Source organism: Dendrobium catenatum, unplaced genomic scaffold (assembly GCF_001605985.2).
Source record: "Dendrobium catenatum unplaced genomic scaffold, ASM160598v2 fragScaff_scaffold_726, whole genome shotgun sequence".
NCBI classification, from domain to species: Eukaryota; Viridiplantae; Streptophyta; class Magnoliopsida; order Asparagales; family Orchidaceae; genus Dendrobium; species Dendrobium catenatum.
The window spans coordinates 559512-576200 of record NW_021319188.1 but is presented as its reverse complement, the minus strand read 5'-3'; the positions used below and the strand labels follow the sequence as shown (position 1 = coordinate 576200).

The window sequence follows — 16689 nt, the reverse complement described above, 5'->3', positions numbered from 1 at the left end:
TAGTATTCAGAGAACCCGCAATGGTCAGGTTGTTTCTCATAGATAATTCCGAATTATTGTGTGCTAAAATGTTAGCGATGATAGAGGAGTATCATTTCAGTGTCACACAAAAAATAGCGCACACAGATAAGTTAACTGCAACTCGTAGGTGGCACAATTTTTTAAGTGAACCTTGGAAAAGAAAAACTATATGGGCAAAGGGATTATATTATGTAGGTTGAAAGTTACAATAAATTGCCATCTTTGTTGTTAGAGGGGATGGGGTTACAAGAAAAAGGCAATGAACATTGACATCAATTCGAGACAAATGATGAATTTTTTTCTTGTTAGATGACATTCGATCGAGTGTGTCAGCAACGATCCATGATCGATGCTAGTTGCAATCGTTGGCAATGTCAATAACACAACAGCGTTGTTTCATGACAATCGACAGTGGAGGTTTGTGGTAGGTGTCAACAATGGGAGAATTGGAACTCTTTGATTTCCCTCTCCTCTGGATTCCTTCGTCAAAGCGTATAAGAAAACCTATCTATAGGCTTACAGAGCAAGCGTTATGTCATTTCTCTATCATAATACTAGACACCATTTTTGAAGGTCCATCCTCTTGATTCTTTGATATTTTTTGAATATCATAGTGCCTTATTGATCTCTAAATTGAACGATCTTGGGTCTGATGGATTCTTCTTGTTGAAATGCTTATTTTGACTATAAGCACACAAATATCCATGGTCGTTTGGCCCTACAAATTATCTCATGGTCTTTTAATTATACTTTTAAGTGTTTGATTTAGCCCTGTTTAGGCATTATGAGGATTGGTATATTTATCTTATCGAGATGATATTTTTCAACAAGTTTGTTGAAAATGTTTTTTGGATGATTGAAAGATTAATTTCTAAAGTTTTTGGCTTGAATATTCTGGTGTTAATCTGGAACTGGCATCAAGATTCTTATTTCATCGATCAAATTTTTGGGTGTTATATCTATAAGCTACATCATGTTGATTGGTTCTTAATACATAAATTTTGAGCAAAGCAAAAATTAGATGCTATTGATTTCTAAGCTCTTTGTTCTTAATTTGAAACATTGATAGCTACATAAGATGTAATAATTACCAAAAAGATCATTTAACTTGTTTTGAAAAATACAAAATATTTAAAAAATGTAGGGTTATTTTTTATTTCTATTCATAATATTTTAGTTTTTTTCTTTTGAAACAACCAAGGTAGTGTTTGGATGCTAGGAATTTGAGTGTAAGGAAATTAAAAAAATAATAATAAAAAGATGAAAATCTTTAATCAATAGTTGGAGATACATAATCAACTACTAACCTGTTTGAATTGAAAAAAAGCCCTGGAGAACTCCATTTCTGAAATTCTAAAACTGAAATTTAAAAACCTTGGATCATGATGACAGATTCGTTTAAACTTTTTTGTTCCAGGTACCAGCCCTGCAGAGATTCATGAGAGCCCGAGGCCAGTTGCAGCACCAAGCAGGCGTGCAAATTACTTCATCCACCATCTACACATCTACCTTACACATCGCAAGGGTCAATGTCAGGAATGCAAGCATTGGAAGCTTAAATGGGATCCAAACTCCCGGACAAGTTTCAAATGAGAACAGTACTGCAACTGCTCCAGATCAACCAGCTCCTGTTAATGTTCCTAATTCAACAAGCAACCAGCTCCGATACCCAGCCTTGAATGCCCAGCAAACTGGAGCTGCTCCTGGTTCTAGCTTCCTTAATCCCTTTGGCTCCTTCTTGCTCTGGATTTTGGGCGGCGGTGCTTCCGACGGCATCGTATCCTTCTTCTCTATGTTCAGAGACATGCGAGACCAGGACCATGCACAGGATTTCACCCAACCAGAAAATGAACCGGCTGGACAGAATCAGGAAGATTGACATGGTTTCCTTGCACCTTCCATTGGTAAGTCTGGTTCTCTACGTTCTATTCTGGAATGCAAAAACTGCTTTGTTTGATGTGTTATAGCTCTCCCTATAATCTTCTTTCTGCTCCTTCACATGTTTGAAATATGTCATAGAAATTTTTTGTGTTTGATTAATTGAATATGTACATAAAGAAGTTGATGAACAGTCTTCCTTCCCTTCATTTAACAACTTGGTTTTTATTTTTTTTTTCCTATCTTGTTTTTAGTTTTTAATTGCACCTCTTATTTGCTTTTCCAAAATATTACACTATGGATGACTATCTCTACTAAAATCTCTTTGATTAAGGCTTTGTTTGGAATGACTTTCTTACTGCTTCTTAAAGCCATCCCAAGCAATGCTTAAATGAGATAATTGAAGATCTGAAATGCTCTCAAAAGCACCCTTTGTGATATATCCTTGACCTCAATACAAGAATTGTTGATTGCAATCTTTATCAATATGCTTATCTTTGCAATGTAATCCAATTGATTTTATGTATCCAAATGGAATCAATGAAGTTGTCACTCTGAGGCTTTGTTTTACTCAATTTTCTTACTGTTTTGTTTTTCAAATTGTAATCACAATTTTTATTTGGGCATTGTATTCTACAGCAGTTAAGAAAAAACTAATTTCTTCATAGCAGCTTCACAATCATATTTATAAAAATTCACAACCGTCCCAAATGGACCCTAATGCTATTGTTTGGGATAGCTTTTTTATTATTTTGCTTTTCATACCGCAATTGAAGTTTTTCTTTGGTCATTATGTTTTTTATTATTTTAATACATTTTTATGCTAGGAAGTTATTTTCTACAACAACTTTTAAATAAGTTACAGCTTTGTAGTACAAAATTTTTTGAACTTGAATTTTTTATACTAAAAAATTGTTTTATAAAGCAGTAACAAAGTTGTCCCAATTGAACCATTAATCACTACTCTATTTAAAATGGATCATTTTTAACGCTATTTTAGAGCAGATTGGAAATCACTACAATAAATTTAACAATGGTTTAAACTATAGCTATTGGGTTTCAAACTGCAACTAAGATTTCGTTTGGGAAGACTTTCTTACTGCTTCTTAAAGTAGCTTTCTAGCTAAAAAATTAAAAATTTTATACTAAAAAGCTGCTTTAAAAAGCTGTAAGAAAGTCCTCCCAGACGAATCTTTTTTATTTATATATTTAACAGTCATTATATTGATACATTCAAATTCCATGTCACCATTGCATTATTATATATACTAAGGATTCATTTAAGATAACTTTCTTAATATTTTTTAAAACAGTATTTTAATACATAAATTTTTAATTCAAAATTAACATCCCATGACCGTTGTTTTTTTTTTTTTTTTTTTTTTCCAATCTCTATTTAAAAAACCGTTGCAAACCGAACGGTCCTTAAACCTAAAAATCACCAATTCCAATTCTTACAATGCAAATACCTCTGTTATCCCCAAAACGCATCTCCTTCCACAGATTCAACCTCACATTTTCCATCCTCTTCTCTTCCTCCTCCTCCTACCCTCTCTCTAAGTCACAGTTCATCCTACAAAGCCCCGGCTTACTGCTTCATGAATTCCAACACCTCCATGACCTCCGAATCCTCCACTGCAATTTCATAACCTCTGGCCTCATCCATGACACCTTCGCCGCTAGCCGTTTCATTCAATTTCTCCTTCGCTCCAGCACTGCTGACCTTCACTACGCTTCTGCAATCTTCAACTCTCTTCGCCACCCCGACGTCTTCACCTGGAACAACGTCATCGCCGCCCACATTGAACTCGGCTCACCGGACTCCGCTATCACACTCTATTTCAGTATGCGCTCCAGTGGCTCGCTGCCTAATCTTTACACCTTTGCCCTTTTGGTGAAGGCTTGTAGGAAGTACAGAGATGCTGATTCAGTAAAGCAGGGGATGAAGGTTCATGGGCAGGTGGTGAAGAATGGAGCCATGGATTTTCTTGTTGTTAAAAATTCTTTCTTGAGCATGTACTGTGATATGAGAATGTTGAATGATGCTAGGTTGCTATTTGACGAGAGCAGTGATTTGGATTTGATATCTTGGAATGTTGTCGTATCTGGGTATGGGAAGAGTGGGGATGTGAAGACTGCTCGTTACCTCTTCGATGAAATGCCTGAAAGAAACTTGGTTTCTTGGAGTGCTATGATAGATGGGTATGTGAGGAGTGGAGATTGTGTGGAAGCATTGAGACTGTTTAATAGGTTGCAATGCGAAGGAATAAGGCCCGATGTCATCACACTGGTGACCATATTGAAGGCTTGTGGCCACTCAGGTGCAATTCGTCAAGGTTGGTGGATACATCTCTACGTTGAGCGGAATAAACTCGGCGGTAATGGTAACAACATCATCCTTTGTACAGCTCTTGTCGATATGTATTGTAGATGTGGGTGCATTGATGCAGCTTTTGATGTATTCAATCAGGTTTCGAATAAAGATATTGTGCTTTGGAATGCAATGATTGGAGGGCTTGCAATGCATGGCCATGGACACCAAGCTCTTGAGCTGTTTGGTAGAATGATGGAGGCAGGTATGGTGCCTAGTGAGTCAACTTACATTGGAGTTATGTGTGCTTGTACACATGCTGGTATGGTTGATGAAGGAATCGATATTTTTGAATCTATGAAGACTCATGGTGTGGAACCTCAGAAGGAGCACTATGGCTGCTTGGCTGATCTCATGGGAAGAGCTGGGAGGATTTGTAAAGCCGAAGAAGTACTACTTAGTATGCCAATGGAGCCTCAGGCTGAACAGTGGGGTGCTTTGATGTCTGCTTGTAGAATGCACAATGAATTTGATATAGGTGTTCGTGTTGGGAAGCATTTGATAGAGCTTGAACCACATGATGCTGGTCGATATGTGATGCTCGCTAACTTATACGCCAACGCCGGTCGATGGAAGGAGGCCATGGCGGTAAGAAGGGAGATGGAAGAGAAAGGAATGAAAAAAGAGGCAGGGTGCAGTCTGATTGAGTGGAATGGGATAGTTGAGGAGTTTGTTGCTGGGGATTGGAGCCATCAACAGAGCAAAAGGATTCATGAAATGATTGGGGAGATGGAGAGGAGATTGGAGATGGTTGGATATGTGAAGGACACATCTCTGATGTTGATAGACATGGATGGTGAGGAGGAGAAGGGTGTAGCAATTTCTTATCACAGTGAGAAGATTGCTATTGCTTTCGCAATTTTGAATATTGGAGAGGGGATAACAATTCGAATTGTGAAGAATCTTAGAGTGTGTAAGGACTGTCATAATTATACTAAGTTGGTCTCAAAGGTGTATCAAAGGGAGATAATTGTGAGAGATAGGAACAGGTTTCATCATTTTAAAGAAGGGTTTTGTTCTTGCAAGGATTACTGGTGAATTTTGGTGTTTACACTTTATCCCATTGGTTTACTAGAATGAGCACTTCCCCTATGTGATTTATGAATATATCAATAGCTCCTATGTACTTTTACTTAAAATGCCATTGTTAATATTTTTTTTTCTTCCATGTTGACAGAGAGTCCCACCAAAATCTTGTTGAAAGTGAGCCTACAGTTGGATCTTCACCATTTCACTCCAAAAACAATATTTTTCCTTTCAAACATTTTACCATTTCATGTCCTCCCTTTCCCACACTAAAAGCTTCTATCTTCTCTTCATCTTGTTTCTTCTCTTCCACTATTGTACACCCATATTCATTTGGGTTATTTACAAAGCTTGAACCATATTTGAGAAAAGAGCTCATCATGAGAACTCATGTTCAACAAGCATGCTCAACATATAAATAAAGGGTCAATGATTGATCAAATTTTGTCAAATTGAATCTATTCTTAAATTTTATTTCAAATCCTTTTGTTTTCAAGATTTTAGGCTTAGTGTATTTTACATTTTCCTACAATATTTCCTTGCTTTGCAATAACAACGCACCTGGAAACTTGTTCCTCCCCCCTCAAATCAACACCATATGCACCATTCTTACCGTAGCTCTCAACCTAAATTGGCAAATTCATCAATTAGACATGACAAATGCCTTCCTACAAGGCTCTTTATTGAGCCCTTATATATGGAACAACCTTGCGGATTTCATGATCTTCAATTTCCTCATTATGTCTACCTTATTAAAAAAATTCAATTATGGTCTCAAACAATACCCCTAGCAAAGGTTCACTACATTTTCCCCTATCTTCTCATCTTCTATTAGAATAACATTTAAATATACCTCTTAATCTATGTTGATGATAGTGTCATTACCTGCAACGACTCCTTTTTTATCTTAGCAATAAATTTTCAATCAAAAACCTTAGTCATCAATCAAGCATCCTCAGTCTTCACATATCTTCCACATACTCACCATTCATGTCTCAATCTACCTATCATTTTAACATCTCATGAACTATTCTTGAGATTTGACGAGCTTTGGAAGAGAACCTCTAAAGTAGTCTTTAATAAACTACAACGCTTTGTCTTTGAATTTTCTTAAGCAATCTGACTTCAATAGTCAGGTAATGAAGGTCCCATGGCGGTAGTTCAACCATTGTCTTTGAAATATGCTTTGAAGGTGAAAATTGGGCAGTGATGGTCCAATGGTTGCAATCGAATGTTAAAGTTTAATAAAGATGAACATGCAACTATTCAAAATTATTCGTGCTTGAGTGGAGCTTCGCAATTCTTTAAGCCTCCAAGCTTTATTAAATATCAATCCAATGATCCTGTATATGTAAAGATTGGAAGCCCATTTATAAATTTTGAAGAATGATATACACAATAAATATTGAGAAAGTTTGAAACACTTCATTGACCAACCCATATTAATTATTTTTATCATTAAGCATATGTTAAGCATTTAAGTGACATAATAATATTAAAATTAAAAAAATCTTAGGTTTGTTAGATTTACATTGTCAAAATGCTTGATTTAACTGTAAATATATCAAATCTAGATATAATTTCAATCTTTAATTTATATCACAAAATTTTCGCTTACTCTTTAATTACTTAAACTAAGCTTATTTGAAGCTAAATTAAATTACTATCAAATTGCAATCAATGTTGATAGATGCTTCTCATCAAAGTATTTAGTTGGATTAAAAATTTAAAAGAATCAAAATTTGAATGGCACTAAATTTAATTTTTTTAAAAAAATTAATTTAAATATATATTAAATTCATGCCTGATTAAATGTAATAATTTTATTAAATGATTAATAAAACACCTATAAAAATTAGTAGATAAGAAAATTCCAACTTAAAAGAAAATAGTTCATTCATCATGCTCCTGTTACAATCCCTTAAATAATGAAAATAATAAAACTACAAAGTATTAATATTTCATTTCATCTCCTTCATTTTCCTTACAATCCACACAAAGCCTAAGATATATAGACAGGTATCATAGTTATAATAATGTGAAATTTTTAATATTGCTTCTCATTTCTAAATTCACATATTTCTTCAGATGATTCAGATATCAATCATATATTTCAATATTTCATAAATTATTTCTTCATATTTCCCATTTTGATAACACCAACAAATTATAATTAACATGAATGATACAGATCAAAGATCCTCTCTCTCTCTCTCTCTCTCTCTCTCTCTCTCTCTCTCTTCTATCACAGTGTTGTCACCTTCAAAATGCAGAGGGGGAGGCCTTTGTTTTCCCGGTCAAAAGATCCTTTGCCTGGTTGATCTTTGAAGCAAGGTAATGGCTTCCACCAGCATCTGGGTGATTGGCAACCATCACCTTCCTATGAGCTTCCCTTATCTTTTGGATTGCAGCATGTTCCCTGCAAAAACCATTAGCATTAAGAAGACAATTAAGATATCTTTCAATGATATAATCTTAGAGGTGCAAACTTATGATCTATTCATTAGGGGCATTGTTAGCCAACACAATCTCAAAGGTGGCATGGCTTGATGTCAAAAATTGAAGGACCAAAATGCCATCAAACTTTATGGAACGGGGGTATCTATCTGTTGTCACTCCAATGAGAACATTGTGCGGCGTAACTAATCCCTCAGCGGAACCTAGCGAAGCCACCCACCGGCATCGAGCCCACACTTGCTTTGCCCCACTGAAGAGGCAAGGCCGTAGTAGAGGGGATTCAATCCCGGGATGAGGGGTTCCTAACCGTGCTCGCCTATATGAATCTTATGATAAGGCTCATCTTTGTAGAAAGTGATTCTCTATGATCAGTAGGTTCTACAATTTGAGACCAAGTTGAGCATTGCTAGCCAAAGGAAATGAAAATGAGATCATCAAAATTTACAATAGCAAGAAAAGCAAGAGCATCCTCATTACAACTCTCCTGGTTGCTATCTATCACAGCATTTATGCCAGCAAAATAAAATTAGTAGTTTAGAAGTAGGAGGGCCTAAAGCACAGCTAATTTATAGATACCTTACACCAAGAATTAATGCAGCTTCTCTCCTGGTCATTTCATGCTGAAATCCTCCAGGATAGAATTTTCTTGCTCGAGGAATTACGGGGCGAGCTTTGAAAGCTTGCCATGCTCGAATCAAGCTTCTGCTTCCCAATGCTGCTGCTGCAACTGCGATGCCTGCAACTAGTGGAGCTGATGCCTGTGGTGATCCAGTAACAAAATTTGTTGGAATTTGTAGAGCAAAACAAAAATATCAAAGTTTCATACTCAATAACGTGTTAACTTCTTCATGATTTGATTTATATCGCACAATTGTATGAGTTTGCTGCCTCATTTTTATATGACTGAATGTTAATTTTAACAAACTCCATTTTCTATCCTGCAACTGCTTGGGATATAGTAGGAAGTACACCTGTGAGCATCCCTATCCTACCTGGATATAATACCTAATGCTTGATTCTACTTTATTAATTCTCCCTCATTCTACAAAAACAATTACTGCGGCAAACTCAAAAAACAAGAAGGCGAAAATATTGTCCACATGCCATTTTTAACTCGAGTTCAAAACATGCAGAATTGATTATCTAGCGACATTGTGTTAGGCTGGTTATGCTTTGTTTTGTGGCTGATTTTGGAGTTCTTGTCCTTGGTGTCTTGGGCCCTAGATTCGTCTAGGAATTGGGAGAGAACGATCCTCCCCTCGAATTGAGGATCAATTGTATCTTGCTTTATTTCTTCCGTTTGTTTTCTTTCTACAATAAAATCTACTGTTTTTGTTTGTTTCACATTAGATTTGTGAAATTTTCCCTCTGTTTTCGTCAATCTTGTTATGGTTTACTTGAAATATTCAAGTATTTCCTATCACATTGTTCATTCAAATATCCATAATCACAATAAACTAGATAGCAGAACAAGAAATAAATACCAATAACAAGAAATGAATAGAAGAAGTTGAGAGAGCAATTTACCATTGGAAGAAAACAGCAGGTTTTTAGAACAAACAACCACAATTACTTTTCTCTACCAAACTGCATAAAAAAGAACAATAAAAACCAAAAACAAGTTAGGAATGCTTTACAATTAATTCACAATTAATGTTGAATTGTTACAAATAAAGCAAGCAACACACTACTGAACCAAAGTCCAACCCAACTCAATTCAAGCAATCTACATATAATAGCATAACTAATGATGCAGCTGGTAGCAACAGTCCAGCTGCCCAGGTGGGGACGAGGACCTCTTTTATCACCAATAGGAGAAGAGGTTTTGGGAGGAAACTCTTTGGGGGGACTCTTTGGGAAAGATGTAAGGGGCATTTATTGGATGTAAGGGGTATTTTTTAGGGGATTTGAGCTGCTTAAAGGGGGAGATTATGGTGGGTTGGGGTTTTTTTATATTATGTTTTGAATTTTTGCAACAGTTTTTTGTGGTATTTGAGTTCCTAGTAGCAGCTAGGAATTGTGGGAGGGACGATTCACCTCTCGAACTATGAATTAATTTGTATCTTGTCTTTGTTTTCTTGGAATTAAGTAAAAACAGCTCTCTTTGTGTTATTTCTGGATCTATGTGAAGTTGTTGTTTTTTTTATATTGTTGTTTGCTGGTTTGATCATCAAGTCCTATCAAACTATTGTTCTAATTATATTTTACCAAAAAACACTGACTAATAACTTATAAGCTTTCATAAGTAAAACTAGTAGATTCACAAAACATGGAGAAAGGAATTTCACAAGTAGAGGTTACGCATCTAATATTATCAATTGACGTGAGACCCATCACTAGTTCTATCATAGTTTATATTGTAGATACTAATAGATTGAAATGTAAGGATTTTGAAAGGAAGAAAGGTCTAAGAAGAATTAAATGTCTTGGAATTGGAATGAGCACCTGTTGTGCATAATGAAGGAGAGCTTATTTATATCTAAATAAGCTAAGGCCTTTAGAACTTAGCACACTTCTATCATAATCACGGAAAGGTAAATACTTTGATCTAAATACATGATAGTTGACACTAAGCATACTTGGTGACTTGGCCTGGGCACAGGTACTCAATTTAGAAAGCTAAAATTCAAATATAAATTTCTTATGTTTTTCAAATTCACACCTTATTAAGGAAAAATACTATGATATAAAGTGTCCTTTCATTTTGATTTTTGACCTACATAAAGTTTTAATTCTTCATCTCCATCAACATACACAAAGTTTTAAGTATCGCCTGCCCAATCTACATTGGCATAAGCACAGAGATGTGGTTCATCGTTGCAAAATGGAATGGCATAGTGAGTGGTTCTTTGGAGATAATAAAAGAAATGTAGAGCTTTACACATTGATTGGCAAATCCAATTGAATCAATTGATTGTGAATGATAGATCAAGCCTAGTTATGATTAGGTATTGCACTAAACCAATTTGATGCCAATACAATGTGCGGTTGCCAAGCAGTATTTATGATGTCTCAGTAGGAGTTTTGGCTGAGATAGGATTTTGAGAGGTTTGGCAATTACTCACACCAATGCACTGTAGGAGCTCAAACACAAATAGCGTTTCGTGCATGTGCAGGTCATTTGTTGTTGGGGAGGCCACGAGGTGAAAGGTGGTAGCTAGATGCTTAGAAGAAATGAAATGCCATTGAAATTGTTACATGTTAAAATAATGTCATCGAATTAAATTAAGATATAGAAAAGAATGGAGTTGGCTTTGTAGATCATTAGGGAAGAGTCAATTGTGCTAAAGGTAAAGCCAAGTTGTTGTAGTTTGATGTTGAGAGTTGAAAATCATTGTCGAGGAACCTGCTTAAAACTAATTTAGCTGTCTTGAGAAGACGTATATACTTTGAATGTCGTGGATTTTGAAAGCCTTTGAGTTTGGGACTTGTAGACTTCTCTAACACGGTGATCGAAAAAATTGCATGAACACGTCAACTTGAGTAATAAGTATGAGATATTGTGAGAAGATACGAATGGTAGGCATTTTCGTAATCACACTGAAAGTTACAATCAATTCAATGTACTAGCTTAAAACGTTGCGCGACCAGTTTGGCCTTATGTCGATGTTGTCCAAATTATTTGTGGTTTAATAGGTCTATTTACATCCCAATAGATTATGTGTTGGCGATTGGGAAACTAAGATCCGTGTACCTTACCACTGTAGAGCTTAAAACAGTAGAGATATAGCCTTGCGCCAATGCGGTTCAAGAGCAACTACAGAATAGTTGATTGGGTCATTGATAGCGATGGTGTTGGTGAGATTAAGTAGGTGTTTTGTCTTAAGGTTCGTAAATTTAAATCATGTTACTATTGGGCGTCCTACTCAGATGTTGGATGAGGAATTAGGTGAGTTAAGGCATAGAGAGGAGGTGGCTGTATGTTGATAAAAGGAGTTTGTGGAAGAGGGGTACAATTGTTCATTGAGAGGTGATGAGAGTGGAGTAGATGTATGTTGCGGGATGGTTGAAATTCAAAGGAGATGGAGCAAAAGTTATCCTTTGTAAGACGAAGGGCATTAGCAAGAGTTGTCCTATATATAAATTGGTGATTAGTCTGAATTTTAATACTATAATTTCCCAAAACATCCTGTATTCTCTCCAATAAAATTAAAAATTATGAAGGCAAACTTCTTAAATTGTTATCTATAAGGGTTGTTATTTCAGTGCATCCCAGAGATAATTTGTCAGTTGCCTTTCAATAAACTCTTATAGAGTGGAAGAAAATATCAACTAACGGAAACTGTATTTGCACTCCCTCAAAGCCACAAAATTATTCATCAACATACTACTATTTTCTAAAAATTTTAAGGTGCTATTTTACTGGAAGCAAGTTCACAGCTTTTTTTCAACATTTTATCGAGTAGATTAGATTTGATGGCACAAAACTTTTCCCCATAAAAAGAAAAGATGATTTTCCTACTGATTACATTGATGATTTCTTACATTCTCAATGCTGATCTACCAGACTTTCCACTATCGATGGCATCAGATTCTAAAGAACGAAAGGCAACTTGAAAGAAACATGAAAAAATGAACTTCTCTGTAGAGGGCAGATCCTCAGAAATGCTTATAAGCATAGTTCCTAAATATGGAAACAATAACATATTCAAACTAGTGGCATGATTTAGGTGATATTGTTCATGGTTGCAATGATAAGTCGCAATTCAAGCATTTTGAAGGTTCAAAATATGAAAAAACCTTTATGTTATAGGAAAGCATGATTATACAGAAGTTTGTTCTAGGAAAAGGAAGCGTTGAACTTTAATTCAGTTCTGGGGAAAAAAAAATCGTTTACTTAATAATGCCTTCTATGTACCTGATTTAGTAAGAATCATGTAAATACTAGTTTCCTCTGTAAGATAAGGATAAAGATTGAAATAAGATACTATCTAAGAGTGATTTGTTTGAGATAATGAAATGTTTAAGCTTAATATCATTAAAGATTATTTCTTCTTATATAGTTGATAGCTCTTAGGCTTAGTATCAATATTGAATATTTATTCTTATATTGTTGATTGCTCTCTATCTTTATGGCATAACCTCTTGTTCACGTGAATTATAAATATTAAAAATATATGGCTAATAATGGTTAGATATTGCGCAATATATAATGATGTTTAGAAATGCGATATTTGCATACAAGCAAAGATAAATTGAAAGTTTCCAAAAATAGAAAGAAAAGCTACTTTGTTAGAACACATACACTGGTATGGTTATGTGAATGAGTGTGTTCTCTACAAACTCACAATGCACAAAAGTAATTCTAGTAGTAAGCATTAAAATAGAATAAGAATAATTAATGGATATCTTCAAATAACTATGTAGTTAGGATTTTTTTAAAGAGAGATTTACCATATAACAACACTCAAATACCTCATATTTACAAATTCAAAAAATTTATAATTTAGTTGCATAACAAATAAGAAATTTGATAACACCTCAAATATACCACTTTTATAACATCTAAACTCTAATAACACCTCAAATAGACCACTCTATTACTTCCGTTCATTATCAAAGCGTATGCCTTGACACATAAACAGGCGAAATTGCGTTGAGGCGTGCCTCAGATTGCACAATTTTAAACCATGTAATGGACAAGAGCTCATGCTATTTGAAAACAATGCCAAGGATCCCCAAGGTTAGCCTTTAATGCTTGTCCTTCATCAATTCTGATAGGTAATTCCAAATGGCTCATACTTCTAATCATGATTCACATGAAGTTCAATTTCTACTAAAAATGTTGGCTTTAGGGTTTGAAGAAGGTTTAAGTAGGCTTTCCACTCTCATTATATTGCTACAACAAACAATTAGCAATGAATGCATTAATGTCTTCTAACCAATTTACCCCTTGGGCTATAACATAAAATGAATACAAAGGCTTCAAACAGCGAAGACTCGGGAGCAAACCTAAATAGCTTCTAGGATGAGTTGGCTAGTAAGCTATAATATGTACGCTAGCAATTTTTATCCATTAAACTTTGAAGATAAATTGCCACGTTACTTGTTATATGCAGAAGATATGGTTTTAACAAAGTAATAATTGAATTAGCTGTTTGGTGTAAACAAATAAAGATTAAATTGCTACAAGGAACATGGATCTAGCTTAAAAAGATGGAGCAATCGAAATGTAATATAGTTGGTTATGAATATGAAAATGATCCACAGATGACAGAAAATCATGCAATGGATATATCTATATTAGAGAACTAATGAAATATAGATAAGCGCAACGGTAAAATTACTATATTAGAGACTTTGCTAACTTCATCATTGTTCAACATGTACTGAATTTTACAAAACGAGTTCATATCACTCACCAGCATCAAAGGGCACTGAAGATCAACAAATTTGTTGTAGATACAACTTACAATGTGTTCCATTCACTTGCTTTAAGGGAGTAAATCGTGTAAGAAGTTTTACAGATGTACATAAAACCGATAGGATTTGGTGTCTAATAAATATATTGATGTCTGGTCCCTAATTCTATACACTAAAACCAAAATCGTTCCTTGCTTTCTTCAATAACATTTTGATGGTTTATTTATATCCTCAAGTTTACTCGCCGGCAGAAACTTGCGCAAAATTTTAATAAGTTGGAGGTCATTCATCTACTTCCTTTTTTTCTCCACAGATTTTAATTTACAGGGGAAAAAGAGGTCTTCTTTTTTCCCTAAGCATAAGAAATAGGGCAGGAAAACTTTCAGAAGAAATCACATCAATTCAAATCCGAACCAGAAATACTCCGTAAACTAGATTAAGAAAAAAAAAGTGAACTTTTCAGAAGAAATCACAACAAGCTGCAGAAAAAACATGGCGGAGGTACCTAACGCGGCGTTATGAATGAACTCAGAATGCATTCAAGGTTAGCGCATATGGCCCCAAGAACAGAAGCACGAGAAGCTCTGCACCTTCGCTGAGTTGCCGAAACCTATAGAAAGACTCACTGGCTTGGGATCCAAGAAAGCAGAGTCCAGATAGTTCTTGTGCTCTAAAGCTATTGTACAAATAAAATTTATTGTTCGCAATGACATAAATCCATTGTCGTCTAGTCCGGCTAGGATATCTGGCTTTCACCCAGACGACCCGGGTTCAAATCCCGGCAATGGAATAATTTTATTTTATTTATATTTTTTTAGCGATTTATGTTAATATAATTATTTTATTATATATGTATTATTTTCAAATAAGAATATTTTGTTGGATTAATTAATTTAATTATTATATACTTCTTCTAAAAGCTATAGTTATTTAGATCAAATATTTAGGATTTATTTTGGGTAGCTTTCTTATTGCTTTTCTAAAATAATTTTTTTAGTGCCAAGAAATTTTGTGCTAAGAAGTTATCTTATAAAATAGTAAAAAAATTATCCCAAATAATCTGATAGAATTGGAAATTTTTTAGATTTAGATAAAGTTCAAGATATAAGATAAATTATATTTTGATGAAATGGTTTTTTTTCTCTTTTTTTCATAAAAATTTAAAGATATAATTACTATTTATTCAAGTGATAAACTATATTAGAGTTATGTCAAGATATATATTTCAATCTAATTACTACAATTAACTCCTTCAAAAATTCTTCCAAAATTAAAAATTATTAAATCGTATTTTAAATTTTTCTAATGATTATCTTAAAATAAATTTTTAACATCCTCAAAAGATTATTTTAAAATATGGGCAATATCTAGATAACTAAAGCTCAAATTACAATGGTTAAAATCAAGTTTGACTTCTCACACTTCATCCTAAATTTGATTTTGTAATTTTAAGCATATTTCTCGTCTTTTAATAAAATCTTCGTACTTGTGTGGCTTTGTGAAATATGTATAGCTGGGTTCTGAGATTTCGTATACTCCACTTACGCTTCTTTTTTTCGTTACATATTCTCTGATGTAGTGATAACATGTATCAATGTGCTTACTTCTATCATAAAAATTTAAATTTTTGAATAATTGTATGTAGAATTTTCTATTAATATGAATATTGGTACCTTCTTTTGGTAAACTTAACTCCTTTAATGAGTTTTAAAACCAAATTCCATGGAAAGCACCTCAGGTTGTAGCCACCACATATTCAACTTTGGAAGTATAAAGGGTAATAATCATTTGTTTCTTTGACATCCAAGTGAAAGCAAGGTCTCTTATGAAAAACAAAAACCTAGTAATACTTCTTTATCATTCATGCAAGGCCCCCCTCAAAAAATTTTATTATAGGATTGTTTAGGTAATTTATGCCCCGCTGTCTATTTTTTAGTCGTTATTACAAGGGTTTTTAGGATATTGCCGCCCCCCTCAAAAAATTTTATTATAGGATTGTTTAGGTAATTTTCTATGTCAAATCATTTTGCCTCGCATTCTTGCAGTGAGAATTATAGGATTTATTTTTTGGATCCCAATCCATGAGTGAAAGTGCATTGGTTAATGAATGAAAATGCTCTCTCTATTTATGCCCGCATCATTTTTTTCTACATTTAAGTACCCTCCTCTATCCTTATCGATTAATTTAGGCTTCGTTTAAGACGGATTTCTTACTGCTTATTAAACCAGATTTCTATTACAAAAAATAAAATTTTTGTACTAGAAAGTTGCTTTAAGCAGCAGTTGGGTGGGTATTAACCCATAAGCCTAATATTAGTCATCTCAAACTTCGTAATCATTTTTTGTTTGACCCCTCCAAATATGTTTGGATTGCTTTTGGGGAAGATCAAGTCATCAATGTTCAAATAAATAATCAAAACATCTCCACCCATTTTTTTTTTTTTTGATAAATAGAACATGCTTATAGTAGCATTTATTAATGTTTTTCTTTTGTAAGTACTTATTTGTTCGGCTATTCCAAACACTTTTAATCCATAGAGGGCTTTCTTTCATTTTAGAACCATATCTTCTTC

At 34.3% G+C, this 16689-nt stretch overlaps 3 protein-coding genes and 1 non-coding gene across 4 annotated transcripts; 3 read left to right on the top strand and 1 right to left on the bottom strand.

Moving 5' to 3' along the window:
* Window positions 1–1423: 1423 nt before the first annotated feature.
* LOC110098018 (membralin-like protein At1g60995) lies at window positions 1424–2135 on the top strand (the record flags this gene model as incomplete). Its single annotated transcript, XM_020824713.2, has 1 exon — window positions 1424–2135. A coding segment is annotated over one exon (477 nt), but the record flags the coding sequence as incomplete, so codon positions are not given.
* Window positions 2136–3338: 1203 nt separating this feature from the next.
* LOC110098033 (pentatricopeptide repeat-containing protein At3g62890) lies at window positions 3339–5331 on the top strand. The gene has a single exon (XM_020824733.2). It carries the CDS (start codon window positions 3359–3361, stop codon window positions 5306–5308), a length of 1950 nt encoding a protein of 649 aa, XP_020680392.1. The 5' UTR covers window positions 3339–3358; the 3' UTR covers window positions 5309–5331.
* Window positions 5332–7363: 2032 nt separating this feature from the next.
* On the bottom strand, window positions 7364–14768 carry LOC110098052 (mitochondrial import inner membrane translocase subunit TIM14-1-like). Its single transcript, XM_020824759.2, has 4 exons — window positions 14622–14768; window positions 9281–9340; window positions 8330–8511; window positions 7364–7715 (listed from the first exon to the last, which is right to left on the bottom strand). Exons 2-4 carry the CDS (start codon window positions 9281–9283, stop codon window positions 7559–7561), a joined length of 342 nt encoding a protein of 113 aa, XP_020680418.1. The 5' UTR covers window positions 9284–9340; window positions 14622–14768; the 3' UTR covers window positions 7364–7558.
* A 64-nt stretch (window positions 14769–14832) lies between these two features.
* On the top strand, window positions 14833–14906 carry TRNAE-UUC. Its single transcript has one exon. It is a non-coding gene; the product is annotated as a tRNA-Glu (tRNA).
* Window positions 14907–16689: the final 1783 nt, after the last annotated feature.